This window comes from Populus euphratica, unplaced genomic scaffold, assembly GCF_000495115.2.
Source record: "Populus euphratica unplaced genomic scaffold, PopEup_1.0 scaffold8.1, whole genome shotgun sequence".
NCBI lineage: Eukaryota > Viridiplantae > Streptophyta > Magnoliopsida > Malpighiales > Salicaceae > Populus > Populus euphratica.
In genome coordinates this window covers 973554-992170 of record NW_011499855.1, presented here as the reverse complement: position 1 = coordinate 992170, position 18617 = coordinate 973554, and the positions used below count along the sequence as shown (strand labels likewise).

The following is an 18617-nucleotide window of genomic DNA, read 5'->3' as shown; positions in this document are numbered from 1 at the left end:
GTCTGTAATACTCTCAATTAGATACAGTCACCCTCGCCATTTTGCAAATCATCTTGCCAACATGATTACGCAATAATTCAGCAAGGAGAATTTTGGAGCTAGAACTTGCCAAGACAATAAGAAAAAATTGTAGACAAACTTCTCCTATTGATTTGTCAATTAAAAAAAAAAGAGTAAAAAATGACATTGGATTTTAGGCTGTAAAGTAGGATAATAGCTCACTCTACAATATAGGAAAGCAAAAGCCAATGAGATGCCAGATCTTGTACTCAAACCAAACTCGCCGCATCCGGCAATCCTTGCTGGAGATCGTCAACATTATTTCTAGATGTTGAAGAGGAGGCATTCTTACCAGGATGCTTGGCAGGAGGGGCAGTAGAAGCCCGACAGACAGGACAATTTGAGTGGGAACTGAGCCACATATCAATACAAGAAGCATGAAAGGAGTGCTTGCACGCACTTAGTTGCTTCAAGGCTTCCCCATCAGAAAACACAGACAAACAAACTGGACATTCACTTCCAACATCCTTCACATGCGTGTCTTTCTGAAACTTAACATCTGAAACCCGCTCTTTCTGGTCACCGCTCGTTGTACCGTTTACGTCGTCGGTATCAGCAATATCAGCAACAGAAAGGGTTTCAGAGATGATAGAACTGCTGCTTCGGTGACGCCTCCTCCTCCTGAAAGGGCCAGGAGGGCACTTGATAGAGAAGAAAAAGGTGTAGATCAGAGCGGGAACGGCGATAACTGCTATGAATGCAAGAATGAATTCAAGAGGGGCTAAATCTACACTCCTTGGTGATGCAGGGAAAGGTGGGGGTTCAGGTACCATGAAAATGGTAGGTGGATGCTCCATGTGATGACAGTGACGATTGATAACTATTACTCCAATGAAAGGATGGAAATAGCTGTAGGGTTTTATTTATTTTTGTTAGCTTATTATTATTACTTCAGATGGTGGAGTTGTTTTGTCTTGTTTACCTTTTTCCTTTTTCTGAGAAGCTGGGATCTACGGGTTACTTTTACATGCTCCCTACACCGGCGGTGGATTCTATAAATTATGAATATCAATCTAATTTTAACTAATTATTGGCATGGTAAAGTTTATTTAGCCCAGTCAAATTTAATTTGGCTAATTAATATCAACATTATTCTCTCTCTCTTTTTTTTTAATAATATCTTTTTAATAAAAATAATTAATTCAAGTATCCGTGAATTAATCCAATAATTCTAAGTTTCCGGGCCGGGTCTGGCGATGGCTGGAGCAGGAGCAATAATTGACAAAGGGATTGGTGTCTACATGTAAGAATGAAGATTCTACACGCGTCGACTTTTGTTTGACAAATGGTCCACGCATCATTTCTAGCTAGATATATTGAGTCCCTTTATTCTAGATTCCTGTGCCGACTGTTTGTTTACGTTTTCTTGCTGTAATTTTTTTAATATGATTCTTTTTTTAAAATTAATGTTTTTATTATTTTTTAAATTATTTTGATATACAAATATTAAAAATAAAATTTTAAAAATAAAAATTATATTATTTTAATGTATTTATAAACAAAAAAACACCTTAAAAAAATGTCAATCATTACCTTAATTTGGTACCTCTATTTTCTTTTCTTATTTTATATAGTCACTCTACTAACCAAATATATTAATATGACCCTTCTATTAAGATTGTGTCCGATTTATTATTAATTTGTGGTCTTACATATTAAATTATTTTTAAAAATACATTAATAAAAATTAAAAAAAAAAATTTAAAAAATTAAACATATAAAATTTCTGGATGTGTTTTTTTATATAAAATATCAAAAATAAAAAAAAATTATGTACTCATTTAATTAAATAAATTACAAACTATTATGTAAATAAATGAAAAAAATAATCAATGACAAAATAAAAACATAGCTATAAAAAAATAAATAAATATAGATTAAGATATTTAATATTATAACACATTTTTTTTTATTTAAATAAAATTAATAATTTTCAAGAGATCTAGATTAAGAAAATTCTCAAAATTCAAAAGTATAAATAACTAAGAATTGAAAAAACGAAAGAGGAAAAAGTAAATTTCTGTGAAAAACTTTACTAATAATGGTGATTACTTGGGTAATTAAAGTAATCATAGGCAACAAAAATCCAAGTCATTCATCATTCCTTCACCACTGCATTTGATTTATCACAGATCAAATCATTAGTTTATCACCCACCTAAAATTCAGCTTGTCTCATGTTAACAAACAACAACCCTAATTGATTATATCTGATATGGGTTTTGGCTTGGTCTCTCACAACTTTATTACCAACAAATATTAAATATTAAATATTTTTTCATGTATCATTAAGATCCGAGCTTTGTGACATCATTGTAGTCTTCCAATACTCCTAAATCAAATTTAAATTATAATTAACTCAACATTATCCCCCTCAAAGTTATGTATCCTGTGTATGTCCCCAAACCTGATTACAAAACGGGTAGATGCCTTCCTTTCCCATCCACTTCTCAATCATTTTGCAGGTATTCTATTTAGATCTGGCGTTAAATGCCTTTTATGTAAGATGTTTATTTTTGTTAATCTTAGTTTTTTTTTTTTTTATTAACGTGGGTGTCTGGGTCAATTTGCGCGTACTACGACTAATCCCACGGGCCCTGAAGTTAACGACCATGTAAGCCTCCAGTGGCCATCATATGAGCAACCCAGGATTCGAACCTGAGACCATAAAGGGAGAAAACCTCTTGATCCCAAACTCTTACTACTTGACCACCACCTAAATGGTTATGTTAATCTTAGTTTTTGAGTTGGTATAATCTAGTTAGAGGAGAGAAGGTCCCATTTCATGCTGATTAGGGTTGCCTGGAGAATGAAAAGAATTTCATTAATTACATTTTACAGGAGATCACCAAAATACCTTCATCGTGGATGGATATAACTAGCTTGTCATCACTTAGTTAATAAAATTTTAATAATATATTAAAAAATATTTCAATTCAAAATAATTATATAAAATCTGCGTATATAATTTATATTATCCACTTAACAAATTTCCAACTTCATCCCACACGTCATTAAATAATTAAATAACAAAGATCGCTTGGAAATTTCGAGGAAAATCCAGACCAATTTAATTTGTCCTATTAACAAGACTTGTTAATAAGCAGCTTAAAAATGACACTTGATGTTAAGGTATGAGCACACATCAACTAACTTATACTTCCAAGCAAAAGTAGTGAGAATGACCAGAACAATAAGAAATTGGATGCAGAGTGACCTCTGTCGGACACTCATTTAGACCAAAGGCGATGCTTGGATGAATTGTGATGCGATGATGATGTTGATTTGTTTTTTAAAAAATTATTTTTTATATTAGTATATTAAAATAATTTGAAAATATAAAAAAATTAATTTAAAATAAAAAATAAAAAAATTATTTTTTAAAATTTATTTTTTGAAACATAAAAATAAAAAGATTTAAATTCAAACTAGTCCAACATAAATAAATTAAAAAATAAGAAAACCAAGTGCAAAGAAGATATATTTTTATGTGATTTCTATCTTAAAATTATAAAAATTCATTATAAAATTATCTCAAATATAAATTTATTTTATATTTTTATTTTTATCTCTTCAACCACATGTTTCTATTTATATTATCTTTATTTTCTTTACCTTAAAATAGTAATCAAAAGATTTTTCTCCTTACCCCTCTTTAATTTTCAAAAACAAGTAGATGAAAAATGGAAGCTTCGTTGCCACATTTACCTCCAATTGTTATATTTTCCCCTTCTAATTATCAAATTAGAGTGTAAAATGGAGGCTTCATTTCCACATTTACCTGCTTCAGCTATCATATGCCTAAAAAACAACAACTCTTATATGCTTAGTAGTCATATAAGCACATGCCAAGGAACGCGAAGACTCCAATGGCCAGTGCTCTCCTCCTTGCCCCTGCTTTAGCTTTCATTGGTCTTGTAGCCATTAATGTCGATCAAGCAAGAAGTTTACCTGCAGGTAACCATCTTCTCCTTATATTGCTAAGAGGGATTTAATCCCTCTCGATTTATTATGTGTATTTTCTTGCTACGAGAACAATGGTGAATAAGATAAACTAACGTAAATATCAATTAATCAGGTGGCTTAAGAGGTAAATTAAGCACTTGGGTTCGGAGTGAACTCTCGCTTTGCCGGACCTCCCCTTTACTATAAATGTTCTCTCTGTTCATGTGCTTCAGAAAGATTATGTCTGGAGTTGCGAAATTAAAAGTGTTTGTTTTTTAAAATATATTAAAATAATATTTTTAAAATTAGGACATGAAAACAATAAAGAAATAATTTCTAAACATAAAAACAAGCAACTTCATCAAATAAAAATTGAAAAGTTAAAATAATATTTCGTTTATTTTAGCATTCATTCAATTTAGAATTGGAGATGCTCTTGTAAATCTCAAGCTATCTTTCACAAAATCCATTATATGAGAGGTTGATTTTGCAGCCACCAGCCGAGATCATGACGAGTCATGAAGGGACCCTGAGGTCACCTCCAAAGCCGGGGCCAACGCCATCACCAAGAGGCCAGCAAGGGAGGCCATGCAATGATCGCAGCAAATTTTTGGAGGGCTACACTAGCAGGCGAGCTAAATCCACCAGAGCCAGCGACTCCTGCTATCCAATTTATGCATCCAAAATCACCTCCACGGTTAGACCTAGTTAGTAGTTTTTGGCATGGATAGTTCGGTTTAGTTTTTATTTAAAAAACTAACTAAACTAAATTTTTATTTCTTTAATTTAGAATTAAAACTGGTTCAAACCAATCATTTTTGATTTGGTTCAATTAGATTAATTAAAAAAAATTAAAAAAATCAATACTATTTAATGGAAACGCTAAGCATAAAAGGTGAAAAAGCTTTGAAGTCGATCGAAGACAGCGAGAGAAGCAGCCGATCTTCTACCTGATTCATCTACCATATTATTTGATATATTAGAAAGACCGAGTTCCTATAAGGGAAGAATAACTTATATGGAAATGGGGAAAGGTAAAAACTCATATTCAATATAAAAATTCCTAAGATAGAAGGATTAAGTTCAGGGGTGGAGATTGACTGCCAAAAAGCATAGCAGCTCAACCAAAAAATCAAAGAATAATAAAAAAAATAGAAAAGAAGAGTGGTGAAAAAGGAATGCCTTGAAAGACATATGGTACAGGGGGCGACTAGAGTGAAGTATATTAAAGTTTAATTTTAGAGTTTTTTTTTTTTTATAGCAAGTTTAAGTGTTAGTTCAATCAGTTTAGTTTGATTTGAGTTAACCAGTTTTTGTATTACAGAACTAAAACTAAATTGAATTAGAATTTTTTAAAATATTAAACTAAATTGAATTAGAATTTTTTAAAATTTTTTAATTAGTTTAATTAATTAGTTTAATTTAATTTTTTAGGGTGTTTTTTCTTGACATCTATAGTCTATAGATATATAGTTAAGTAAGCGCACTTGCTATGATGATTAAGAGGATTTTTTTTTTTTGTTTTTTAGGTTTAGATTTTGAGATCAAAACTAGGAGAAATTTAAACATTCCTCTGAATCGATATGACACAGATATTTTTAAGATAATTTGAAAATAAAAATAGTTTTAGTTAATACACAAGTAAAATGCTATTTTTTTTTTGTCATTGGAATTGTCATGGTTTGTTTTCTGAGAGGGCATGTGGTAGGATTGATTGTTGACTGTGTAATTTTTTTTTAAAAATCTTGTTTATCATTTAAAATTTTAAAGTTATCTAGTTATTTATATTTCAACTTTATTTTTTTTAATTTTTATTTCTAACTCTTTCATAATAATTTTATTTTTTTTAATTTTATCTTTCAATTTAATTTGTAATACATTATTTTTTTTCAACTTTGTCTTTTTTATTTTTTATTTCTAATTTATTTCTTGATTTTTTTGTATAACTTTTATTTGTTTTCAATTTTATCTTTATTTTTTTCAATTCATTCTATATTTTTTTATCCTTTTTTTAAAGTGATTATTTTTTCAAATTCATCATTCAATCAAAAAATCATAGTGTTCTCTAATTTATTTTTTATTTTAATTTTGATCATTATGCTTTTAGTTGCTATATTTTTGGTTTTGAATCCTTTTGCATAATTATTTCTTTTTATCATTTCATTATACAACATTTAATCTGCTGAGATTAGGTTTTATTGTTTTTCCATGTATGATGCTTCTAGTCTAATTAGTTGAGTTATACGTTTGAAAAGTTAACGAGGGTTTATATTTTTTTGATTTTTTTTTATTTCATTGCTAAACATTATTTTTAAAAAATAAGCTTCGTGATTTTTTTTATTTTTTATTGGATTATCTTAATTTTATAACTTAGCTGTGAGTTTGATAGGTTAATCCAAATTAACTTACTTTTTATTACCCTAACAACATGTCTATCATGCTAGCTCAGGTCAACTCGAGTTGAGTTTTTTTTTTATTTTTTATCTAATTTTGTTATTCAATATTTGATTGGTTGAAAATTAAATTATTTATTTTTTATTTTTAGAAATTGTTTTTCAAGTTATTGTGATCTTCTTTTTTTAATTTTGGTTTGTTTATTATTATTATTAACTTTTTGTTATCATCTAATTAAAATAAAATAATTTATTTGATCTAGTCATATTTATAACATGAGTAATAATTTTTTTTCTTTCATTAAAATGCACTTATGATACTAAAACATAATTTTTTATAAAGAAATTTATGTGTCGGCAAGCCCACATCTAGTAAACTTGTTTTTGTCCTTTTGAGTTTCTAGAGAAGAGATGCATAAAAATCTTTGGTGGTCAACTGTGGGTGAGGCTTGGTTTTCTGGTCTGGAGAGTCAATTTAGATCTCGATTGTTTTTCTCAAAACACCAACACAAGGAAATTATTTCGATAAACAAGATTTAATGAAGTTAATGGGTTTTTGTTGGGTTCTGACTGTGATTTATCTTAGATTAAGAATCAACTTATATTTTTTAACCAACTCGTTAATTTTTTACCCTATTTTTCCATAGTGTTTGGAAACGCGGTTAAACTTGCGTTCTTAAAAAATTCAATTTTTTTTTATTTTTTATTTTTATTAAAATTTAATATGATTTGTACGTTCTAAATCGTTTTGATATACTGATGTTAAAAATAATTTTTAAAAAATAAAAAATATTATTAGCATACATTTCAGTACAAAAAATTATTTAAAAAACAACCACTTCACACTGACAAACACACTCTTCAACCCGAACTAGTTAATGCATCACCTGATTTGAGTTATATGACTATAGGTGGATGGAGGGTTTACTAGGGATTGTTGTCTCGTAATTTTTAATTACATCCGTGGTTTTTGCCCTTAGGTTATCTTAATACTGCACTTCATCATCTTGCATCACCTTCAAGAACAGGCACGTTCTACACAACCCAAAAACTTGCCACCATTTAATTATACCATTAGAATCCTGTTTTCCATGGTCAGAGTTTCTTCTGCGATGAAGACAGAGGCGAGCACCCAAAACTGGACTAACCTCACCACCAGCCCAGCCCAGACTGCCCATGGTTCATGTTGAGCCCTAAAGGCTAAGCCCCACTACATTCTCCAACCCACCATCCAAATCGAGACTTGAAGACGAAGCCAGAATCATGAGAAAACGTAAAAGGAGCTGCTTTTTCACCCATTGAAGGTCAGTAGGTGGATTGGTGAGGCTGCTCTCTCACAGAATCCAAATTTCAAGAAATCTCCACCTCCCGGCAATAAATTCCCCTACGCATCATGGGATATATACTTTTCTTACAACACGTGGTATCAAAGCACGAAGCAGAATATAATTTGCACTAACTTTCTGTAGAATGGACATGGAATATAGCTCGAAAAAGATATTAGTAATTGTGGTTTTTTTTTAAAAAAACAACTATATTGTTTTAGTTAAATTTATCCGATTCAACATTAAATTTAAATTAAACTTAAAATCATGAATTCTAATTATAATAAATAATAAAAATGGGGGGGTGGGGGTGGGGGAGGACACCAAACAAATGGCAATAAAATGATAAAACCAGGCAAATACAAACCAGCCAAAGAAGATAACACGTGCATGAAATTAAAAACACATAGAAAATGGGTGAATGCACACAACACAAAGCAGAGGTCATGGGACCCACTGTTGGCTTTAAAATCTTCAGCCTTAAGCTAAAATCCCCACCGTTCAAGATATCAACGACACCCCACCTTGATGCTACCGTCCCGGTAATGACCCTAAAATGGGTCAACTTATTTTTATCCCTGTAAGTTAATGAATATTATGGTCTGGTCCTTGTAGATCAAGATTATTCAATATCATCCCTATGATTTCTACCAATCCTTAAATACTTAGAATCCCTAAAACACCCAGGATAAAAAAAATATAAATCGTCCCCATATTTAAATGTAATTATTATTTAACACAAAAAAATTGTATTTAAATAGTTCAAAAACTATGAGATAAAGATTGATAATTGACAAGTCATTAAACTATATGGACTGTAATAGACATCATGAAATAGCTGGGGATTATCATATAGTTTACCCCCAGAAATTCAGAATAACAAATAACAACAGCATCATTTATCCACAATCTTTCCTTGGTGATTGAAGACTGAAGACGGCAAACAAAATACAAGAAAAGAAAAGGTTGAAACAGACACAGCTTGCTGTCTTCAATACCAAAGAAACCACTTCCTCCATCGCTCCCTCTCTCTGTCTAGAAGCAAAGAGAGAGCTTGATGTTCTAGCAAGTTGATATAACTTCTTTAATGGGAAAGGAGAACGATAATAATATCAAGGATATGAAGATGGTTGAAGCAGAACCTTTGAATGGCTTCTCTCCAGTCTCTTCAACTAGGGTCTTTTGGAAATCTAGAAAGAGATCAGGTAGTACCAAATAATCTTTCTTCTACTTCTTCCTTATCACCTTTTTCTTCTTTCTGTTTGCTTTCTGGGATAACAAGAGAGAGCGAGACAGAAGGAGTGTTTGAATTCGGTCATTTTTTATATGTTTGCATGTTTTACGAACATGTCTACCAAACCCCTACCTTGAAATTTGATGTTAGTCACAAATTCTAGTTCTTGTTGCATGCTCTTGAAAGATCTGTGTCAAAGACTTCATTTTTCAGACATTTTGGAGCTTAATTCTTACATTCATCGTGAGAACAAGAACAAATCCTTTGACTACTTCAATGGTCAATTATTAACCAGAACCTTCTCTCTCCATACAGTAGAGAGAGGCAAAGATGATAGCTTTAACATTTGTTAGTTAATTAGAGAGAGAATAGTTTATTGTAACTTGTTGCCTTTTTCTTTCTTTCTTTTGTGGTCACGACTTGTTTTCTTTGGTGGTACGTTAATTCATCAGTTTGGTGTAAATCACTCTCTCTCTCCCCCTTCTTCTTCTTCTTCTTCTCTTTCTTCTTATTATTATCATTATTATCCTTTTTAGTTACTTTTCCTTTTGTTATTTCTTACAAGAAAACAGCAATTATCCCCAATTATCGAGGATGGTTTCTTGAATAGTAGCATTTGGTAATGGCCCTTTTTTTTTTTAGTTTAAAATTATTATTTTTATATTTTAATATATTGATATAAAAGATAAATTTTAAAATTAAAAAAAAACACTTGATATATATATATTTTTAAACATTTTGGTTTTTTGATTTTATAATGAGAGTCAATTTCTTTAGTCACCTGATCTGGCCTACCTCTCCTGGCCTTACTTTGAACTTCGGAAATTTGCTATTAATTTTTGGCAGCGCAAAAGTGGCCATCTTGCTACGTTTTCGGTTTATTACTACCAATTTCATCTAACGGGGGACATCCTTTATAGATTAATATGAATTGTGATAAAGACAGCTTCACCTAACATTTTTGGTTGATGAATCTATGATTTATGCAATAGTAAATGGTATTTTGTTAACCGAAATTATGCCTTCTAACCTTGAAAGATGGAAAAACTGGGTGACTTGGTATAGGAGATACTGATCTTTTCTCTTTTCATCCCCTAATTACCTCTAGGAAGAAAAGGGTAATAATTTTCTGGACAAAGTGGCAATGTTGTTGTCATTCAGAAAGATTATCAATTGAGTTCTTTGCTGATAGATCAGTAATTAGCAAATTGTAGACGTCAAGTAACTTAAGCTTGGTATAAGTTTGTTCTGAAAGAGCCAAGTGTGTGGATTGTCAGTTTCATAAGTATCCATTATGGTTTGCCTAAGCTCCCAAAGAGCACAGAAAAATGTATGATAAGTGCCATCATGCATGATTAGTTCACACGTATTACAGTTTTCTGTATTCATTCAACATAATAGCATAATCGTTTCATTGTTTACAGTTCTCCTTCAAGCTCAAAATGCATAACACTGTCGATATCAGTAGCATATATGTGACTTGTTATATTTTTTAGTGCTATGGTATACATGATATAGATCTGCCATGCCTCTAAATTTGTTTGGAACTAGAATGGTAACTTCTTTCCAACAGCTGGCAGGAGGAATTTAGAGAAGGTAACGGAGAACACTGTTAATGAAACACCCAACAAACAGGAAGAATCCTTCACTGATGAAAAGATGGAGGACCCGAATCCAGCTTCAGAGCTTTCTGAGCGTCGAAAGGCCCTCTTTGAACCATTGGAACCTGTAACAAATATCAACGGCAAAAGGCTACCTGCAGAATCCCTACTCCCTCCACCGGATTTTGATGCTGCGAGCTATCCCAAGGGCTGGCTCATTGGAAAGAAGCGAAAGCTTGTTAATGTGGATGTTGTTGAGAGTATGAGGAGGATTGCCGTGCAGGAAATGAATAGAAAGGTATTAGTTTCACAAGCCTAAGATTACAAATCACCTTGACTGCGTGTGCGGAATGAATCATCATTGAATGATTTTTGCAGGACCGAGAAATTGATGGCCTAAATGAGCAGTTGGAAGAAGATGCACGGTGTCTAGAACATCTCCAACTCCAACTTCTGCAAGAAAAAAGTAAACGCACCGAGGTAGAGAGAGAGAATGCTATGCTGCAAGACCAGATATCAATGCTGATGAACATGCTTCAGGAAAATGAACAATTGGGCGACGAAGATGTGGGGGATGAAGACCCTGATGGACCTTAAATAGGTGTTTGATCGTTTATTTTTTCTTTTTGTAGGCTTGTTTGGAAAATTAGAAGAATTTATACATGAAATACACGTTTTTGTCCAGATATTTCTTTGCGGTATTTGTTACCTTATATGTTGGAACTGGTCGCACCTTGTGCACGCTCCTTGCTTGTAGCTGTCTCCCTCCTGAAATGTATATATGCTTCTGGTAATTTGTTCATGTGCCATGCCTCGTGGCTAGCAATGTTTAGATTCGATAATGCGGCTACCGATTCTTCTGCCTTGTGTTGCCCTGTGATTTTCATGTGGCATATTCTTGCCTCATGATTTCCAGTAAATGGCATGCTGCACTATAGTAGGAGTCAGATATATTTCTTCGAAACATCAGAAAGACGTGCCAAAAAATTTCGATCTTCTTTTAAGGATGAAGCCCTTGTTATGGGCGAGGTTCATAGAAAATGATTTGCTGTTTAACACTGCAACACCACATTCCACGTCAACTGTTTGGGTTACACAAGGCTGTGATCCACTAGAAACTAATAACACCTAGCTTTATATAACCGTTAGGATTGCAAAAGGTCGTACAAAGAAAACACTACAGTTCAAACACTATGGTCACCAGCAACCCCATATGAACATGGGAGGATTCTTCATCAACATCCATCTCTGAACCCCCAAACTGATGTACAAGTTGAAAGAGGTAAATTATATCCCTATACTGCTTGATTACCACAATCTTCCTATACATTGAATAAAAAATGTGGTAAAGAGGCAATCCTTGGAAGATTAAGCATCAGTTCTCCAACTGAGTCCTTCCTCGTCATGGCTGGTGCCTGCTTGCAGCAGGTAACGTTGCTAGCTTCTCCCTCAGGTGCAGGAAAATCCTCGGCAAGATTGCTTTGACATTCTGATGCAGTAACTGAATTAGTTTCGTCTACTCTCCCACCATGATCCATATCTAGATTGTCATGATGTTTCCCGTGCAAGTCCCGGGCTGTTCCAGGATCCTTCTGCAGTAGGCAGCAAAGAGAATTGACCCTTGTCATGAGGGATTGCTCATCCGAGGCTGATGTAACTTGAGAGTCTCCAAGCAAGTATTGGGTAATTTCATCCAGAATGTCACTGCTCTTTATGTCACCACCACAGAGGATAGAGTTGCCAGAGGTCATCTGTTCTGAAATGCAATGTCCAATATGGTTCACAAGATCGCTCATTGACATGGATGGATGAAGTCCAGGCACTTTAATTTGATCCCAGTTGCTAGGCAACTTCTGTTCCCCTGTTCTGTTGCTCCGGATTTCTTCAAATACATGGGTCTCCATTCCTAGAAATACGAGAGGGATGAAAATAATTACAGAAGGCAAGGTAAGAAATTAAAACATGCAAATAAATTCACAAGAGAATGAACAAATTTCAAATCACCATTCCAGATATGGACCTTAAAAATGGTAACCATGAAGGTATTACAGCTATAAGAAAAGAAGGATTTGACATAAGCAGTCAAGCAAGACTAACAGATGGTTCTTGAAAATGTTGAAGACGCTTAATGTGCACTAGGCTTAACAAAAAAATTCAACTCGGGAGCTTACATGCCTGTGCTAATACGACACTGTATGCAGTTCCCTTACTGCCAAAGGAGTTCTCCATTTCATATCCAGAGACCACAGTTTTTGTGGAGAATTCATTTTAGTTTGACATATAAATGACTCCAAGTCTCTGTAAAAGCTAGATCATATATAGTTATACCCACAAGTTACTAATTTTAGCAGCCATATAGCAAAAGCCCTTTTCCAGTTTCTTCGGAGTTTTTCAGCAATGGCTTCATGTAATCACAGAGTTCATTCCCAACTAGTCCGCATTCTGAACTATTGACTGAGGTAACTCAGGTCCCTCATGATTATCAATACACCTCCATAAGGGAATCAGTTAGCGGTCTCTGTTAATATTAACTGCAACAGACATATAGGCGATTGCAATCCACCATTTATTGTAAAAAAGAAGAAGATATATTACAGTAGATCAGATATGTCTGATTGCTTCTAAAAAAAAAATATAGGTAAAGAAAAGGGTTTTCAACATTAAGAACAGTTACGAGCATAGTGCAGCTCAGACCTCATAAAAATATGAGGTTAATTATCCAAGATGACAATGGCAGAGGGTGTAGATATAATATGCAGGCATGTTTTTACCATAACTTCATATCATCATTTTCATCAATATATTCAGTTTTAGGATTATAATCTTACCGAAGCTAGTTGAAGAGGTTTCATGGGAGATATTTTCAGGAGTTTGACACAGGAAGCCTTGACATTCATTATTCAAAGAAGATAAAAGAACTCCAGATGGTTGTCCTGCTTCCCGCAGAGAAAAAACATTGGTCTTGTCCTCAACTTCAGAATCAAGCCCTTTGCCAGATTCATGCAAGTCACTGAATGAAGAAACTCTTTCCTCAAAGTATGGAGATTCTAATATAATTTCTTGCTGTTGACTAAGAAAGTTTAGACGAGGATCACATTGAATAAGCTTTTCAAAATGCTTTCCCATGAAGCCTTGCTGGCAATGTAGAAAATGCTGCCTGCGTAAGAAGTAAGAAAATCAGCATTGCAGTTCAAATAAAATAAAAGAGCAAAAACTGAAGGAATCAATTGTTAATAGCATCTTCTATACATCATGAACAAAATGAACTTCTCAGCAATGATGTAATAAAGCTCTTGTTGAAATCTAGCCAATATGGCAGTAAGAAAGGGGCGCTTCATGGTCAAGGCATAGCCATGTAGTGTACAGAGGGAAAGACCACTTGTAATAATTACAGAAAATCAGAAACCTTGAACAAGAAGGGTGATCTGTCCACATCAGACAGGAATAAGAGTCTACCTTAACCAACACGGGAGAGTACATAACAGAGGTTCGATGGAAAATTGTACAAACCCACTGATCTCATAGACAAGATGCAATGTCATCTAATTGGACTTCAGATCATCTTAAAATACTAAAAAACCATCCAAAATATAACAGATAAATCCAATTTACTAGTTGCACTCATCAATACTTCAGACCTGATAACCTAACATAATGCAATATTTCCAATAGCCTGGACCAAGATCAGCTCATCCTTTTCTATTCAGTAAAATGATGAAAATTTGAAGCATCTCCCATAAGATTGCTAAAACATAGAAACAAACTCAACTCATATTCAAACCTAATCATTTGCAGGCCTGTTTGCAGCATCTCCCATAAGATTGCTAAAATGTAGAAAAAATGAAGGTGCAAGATGATAAAGCCCAACAAGAGAATTGGGATCTGGCGTCAAGAGAATGATAGAAGAAGCCAAGAGAGGCAAGTTAACAACTTCTTGCACAAGAGTTGGTTGGATACAATAAGAATCATACATGATGAAAAGAAGAGAGAGCTCTTCTTTAAAAAGAAAGTTATTTGGCCAGGAACCATGATGAAGAATGTGGCGGCAGCAATTAGACAAGAAAATTAGCTTAGATGAGCCATGTTTAAGCAAGTACATAAGTTCAGCAGTAACAAATTCTTCATGTGAGCTCTACAGCAACAACTCAATAATTTGTTGTTTTTCTTTTTCAAATCAACACCAAAGTTGCTAAAGAGAGAGTTATAATGGAAAACACACACAAATCAAAGGCTGAGAAGGCTAGGGAGAAGACTTTGTCCCCTGAGGGGGGAATGGCTATGAGAGAAGGTGAAAGTGTGAATGGTTGGGACCAGAGCAAGGATTCTTACACACTACAAAACCGCTCATTAAAGGCTTTGATTTTAAAGATGAAAGGATTATGGATGGGAACTGGGTTTGTGACCCCAAGCTCACACCATTGAAAATTATTCCGCTTGTTGGCAATCTATCACACTGCCATACCTGATGTGGATGAAAGAAACATGAAGATTTCAAATGAAGTGAAGCAGCATTTGTGATTGCTGCAAGAGAAATTGGTTTTGAATTCTACAAAAGGACTCAAACAAGTGTCATGGTGTGTGAGTACAATTCGAAGACAGGAAGGGAAGTCGAAAGGGTGCATACAGTTCTAAATGTATTGCAGTTTAACAGTGTGACAAAGCGGGATGTCTATGATAGAAAGAAATGAGAAAGGTGCAGCAACCATGGCAAGATGATCGATCCTCCAACACATTCCAAATTTTAAGAGTTTTGAGACTTTCAAAATTAAGGGGGAGTGTGGAATTAATTTTAAAGTCAAAGTGTTTTTTAATTCTCCTAGGTGCATTATAATTATTAAAGATATGTTTATCTTTCTAAGTCTCTTAAATTATCCTAGACTTGTATAAATTTATGTGCTCAAGTATTCTATTCAAGTCCAAGTCCATAAGACTTCCTCTCTCTAAGAGTAATATATTTTATGAAAGAGATTTATTTCCACCATGCTTCCCTTCCTGTCTTCAACCAGCTTGTTCAATTTTATAAGCTCATGTTTTTCGATGAAAGATAAAAGGGAAATGAATATCAGACACTTGATGGTATAATAAAAGTCACCAATATTGTGATCGCCAGATATTTCAACAGCGAGGCAATAACATGTATAAGTTCCCCTCAAATTAATAGAAGTTTAAACATTGTATCAGTACCTGTGTATGCTTGCTTGTCCACCAGTAAAATCTGATGTTGCCTGCCACAAAGTATGCTTCCTAGGTTGTGGATTTGTCTCTCTAAAGAAAAGGGGCTGTCTAGCCAGCTGCACCAAACACATACAACCCTCCATCACCACTATCATTATTAAGATTAAATGCGCGCGCGCGTCAGAGACAATAAAGAGGGACATGTATTATACAGGTATATGATTGTAATCAAGAGAAAGAAAGTAAAATACCACTACATCCAAGGTTTCAGGCCCATCATCAGGAAAATTTGCCTTGATTGCCACAATATCCGACCACTGAATTTCAATCTTATTCTTAAGCCCACCATCAAGCACTTCCCAAACAAGTTTATGCTTAGCAAAGTAACACTTTGCCACCAAATCCCCTTCATACCTTGACTTATACTAAGTCAACAGGAAGAAAAAAATCAGAATTCAAAAACACTAATTACTCAAATAAAAGTAAAAAATAAATCAAATGGCATACCTCCCAATTCCCTATTTTCAGAAATGAAGCAGGAAAGTTTGAAGCTTTAAGCTTATCGGCTGCAACGGAACCAGGCTTCTTTGACAACATAGTATGACTAGTGTTTTGTTGAGATAACTTCATTTGAATCAAATCCAGAAAAGATGGGCTCTTTTTCAGTGTCAAACCAATCGGGCTTGGCTCTCCAAGTGGATTGAAAGCTACACCATCTGGGTTCATCACCTGCCATCAGATAAATGAATCAAGAAATCAAAACCCCATATTTAAATCGAACAACAGAAACTCAAACAAAGACTCGGAAAGAAAGGACACGAAATATAGTTCTGTATGGTTACTGAGAAGGTGAAGAAAGGACAGAAAAGAAAGGGAACCTGTGAAGAAGGGTGGTCAAGCTTTGAACGTTTAAAAAGTGGGCTGAGTTGATCCTCTAAAGAATCCTCAGCTGCTTCCAGCTTCACAACTGCTGTTTTTTCGCCTAAAGAACTCATTAACTGAACCATCTGAAACCAACCTTTATTTTATCCTAGTGAGTTAACTCGGTTCTAACTCAGAATCCTCCTTCAACTAGCAGTCTCAATTATCAAGAGCTCTCTCTTTTATTTCTCCACAACTCTCAGCCGAAACAACAGCATTCTTTCGTCTTCTGGCTTATATTCAAACAAATGGGAACCAGGAAACTTGTGAGTTGACCACTATACCCTTTAAATGAGAGGATGGGCATGGGAGTCCCCACCGGTATGACCCGGTTTAGATTTCACATTACTGAACTGATGGGTTACCTCACGGCTGTCAACGGCTCATATTTAATTAAATGGAAACCAGATGACTTGTGAGTTGACCACTATACCCTTCAAGGGAGGGGCGATGATGATGTCAAGTCGACCGAATCATAATTTAACCTATCAGATTATTTGGATTTATCAAGATTAATTTAAAAATAATTTAAAATAAAATCCAAGTTTCGAATCAAGTTAAAAATAATTTGTAGAGCTATGCCTAGTTTAATAACTATAATCATCTGTGTCCGCTGAGGGTGGTTAAGTCATTAGGATCGTATAGGAGGGTGGAGATGGCGTCATGCGGTGGTGTCTCCATCGCGTGACAAACACGTGCGCAGCATTTTCTGGTTTTCGGATAGAGAGTGGGACCCGGTTCATGAACCTTCAGCTTGAGTACCTCTTGTCGTTTTGCGAGTCATCCTGGAAGAGGAAGGGATGTGATTGGGTGGGGGTGAAACGTGGAAGAATCTGGTGGAGTTGGAGGACACGTAAGTATATTTTCTTTATATGAAAATGAGAGGGATGCGTTGTGGATAAGAATATCCAAGTTGGATTTGCCACCTTTGTTGACTCCTCCTTTCTTCTTTCCATTATCAAATTAAAATCTATGAATTAAATTATTTGATTTTATATTTCTCATGAATTTGTCTGAGCACAAAATATAATTCAAACTCTTCCTATGATTTTTTTAACATAAAAGATTTTACTGTTGCTGAAACGATGAGGTGGTGGGTTTTTTTTTAAGTAGAAAAAGTCATGATGCATTTATAAGAAAGTGATTTTTAAATAATTAATTTTTATTAAACAACAACTTGCATATTTCAAAGCAGCCATCATGTCTTAAATGATTAATAGGTATGAACTTAATGTGACTTCTATCTTTAATTAAGTGAGTATATAAAATTAAGATGAATTAATATAAATGAATATGGAATGTATGGTATGAAATTAATTCGTATATTTGTATGGTATCTTTTCATCCGTCGTGTTGTGTTAATTAAGCAGTTGAAGCATCTCTTAATTAAATAACAAAAGTATTGTTTGACACTAATTATATTAATCTAATCTAGCCGGTTTATATATGGTTTAATAGTATAGTAATGATTATTTTTTAAAATATTTTTTGTTTAAAAATATACTTAAATAATATTTTTTATATTTTTTAAAATTTATTTTTGACATCAACCTATCAAAACAATTAAAAAACATAAAAAATTAATTTAAAAAAAAAAACATGACATCACATCCTAGACAAACATACCTTTAAAATGATTAATTATATTTACAATACTCCATCAGTTGATGATTAGGTCCAAAGCTTGAGTTATAGGTAAAAATAGTTAATTTGAATTAACACAAGTTAATCAAAATAATAATGTTTAAATTTTTTAAAAGCTTCAAATGAAAATGTTTGAGAAAAATCTCAAAAAAAAATAAATCAATCAGATTACCTACTGAATCAGGGTGGTGTCACCTGTTCAGTCGTCTTCCATCTTCATGTTGCATTTAAAATCTTAGAATAATATATAACACTGGTAAGCTTGATTGTAACATACATAAAAATAAAAGTCATTTTGTTATAATTAATATGATTTAATT

The 18617-nt window shown here is 33.6% G+C and overlaps 3 protein-coding genes across 4 annotated transcripts; 1 reads left to right on the top strand and 2 right to left on the bottom strand.

The window, feature by feature from the left end:
* Positions 1-82: 82 nt before the first annotated feature.
* On the bottom strand, positions 83-1015 carry LOC105122895 (RING-H2 finger protein ATL33). The gene has a single exon (XM_011022265.1). It carries the CDS (start codon positions 855-857, stop codon positions 270-272), a length of 588 nt encoding a protein of 195 aa, XP_011020567.1. The 5' UTR covers positions 858-1015; the 3' UTR covers positions 83-269.
* Positions 1016-8635: 7620 nt separating this feature from the next.
* On the top strand, positions 8636-11351 carry LOC105122894 (uncharacterized). 2 transcript variants are annotated; one of them, XM_011022264.1, is made up of 3 exons: positions 8636-8927; positions 10508-10855; positions 10936-11351. In XM_011022264.1, the coding sequence occupies exons 1-3, from the start codon at positions 8871-8873 to the stop codon at positions 11152-11154; spliced, it is 624 nt and encodes a 207-aa protein (XP_011020566.1). In that variant the 5' UTR covers positions 8636-8870; the 3' UTR covers positions 11155-11351. The 2 variants fall into 2 exon arrangements, with proteins under 2 accessions (XP_011020566.1, XP_011020565.1); XM_011022263.1 differs by having other exon boundaries at positions 8637-8927; positions 10530-10855.
* A 185-nt stretch (positions 11352-11536) lies between these two features.
* On the bottom strand, positions 11537-16878 carry LOC105122893 (uncharacterized). Its single transcript, XM_011022262.1, has 6 exons — positions 16611-16878; positions 16240-16461; positions 15984-16157; positions 15742-15848; positions 13386-13714; positions 11537-12463 (listed from the first exon to the last, which is right to left on the bottom strand). Exons 1-6 carry the CDS (start codon positions 16737-16739, stop codon positions 11880-11882), a joined length of 1545 nt encoding a protein of 514 aa, XP_011020564.1. The 5' UTR covers positions 16740-16878; the 3' UTR covers positions 11537-11879.
* Positions 16879-18617: the final 1739 nt, after the last annotated feature.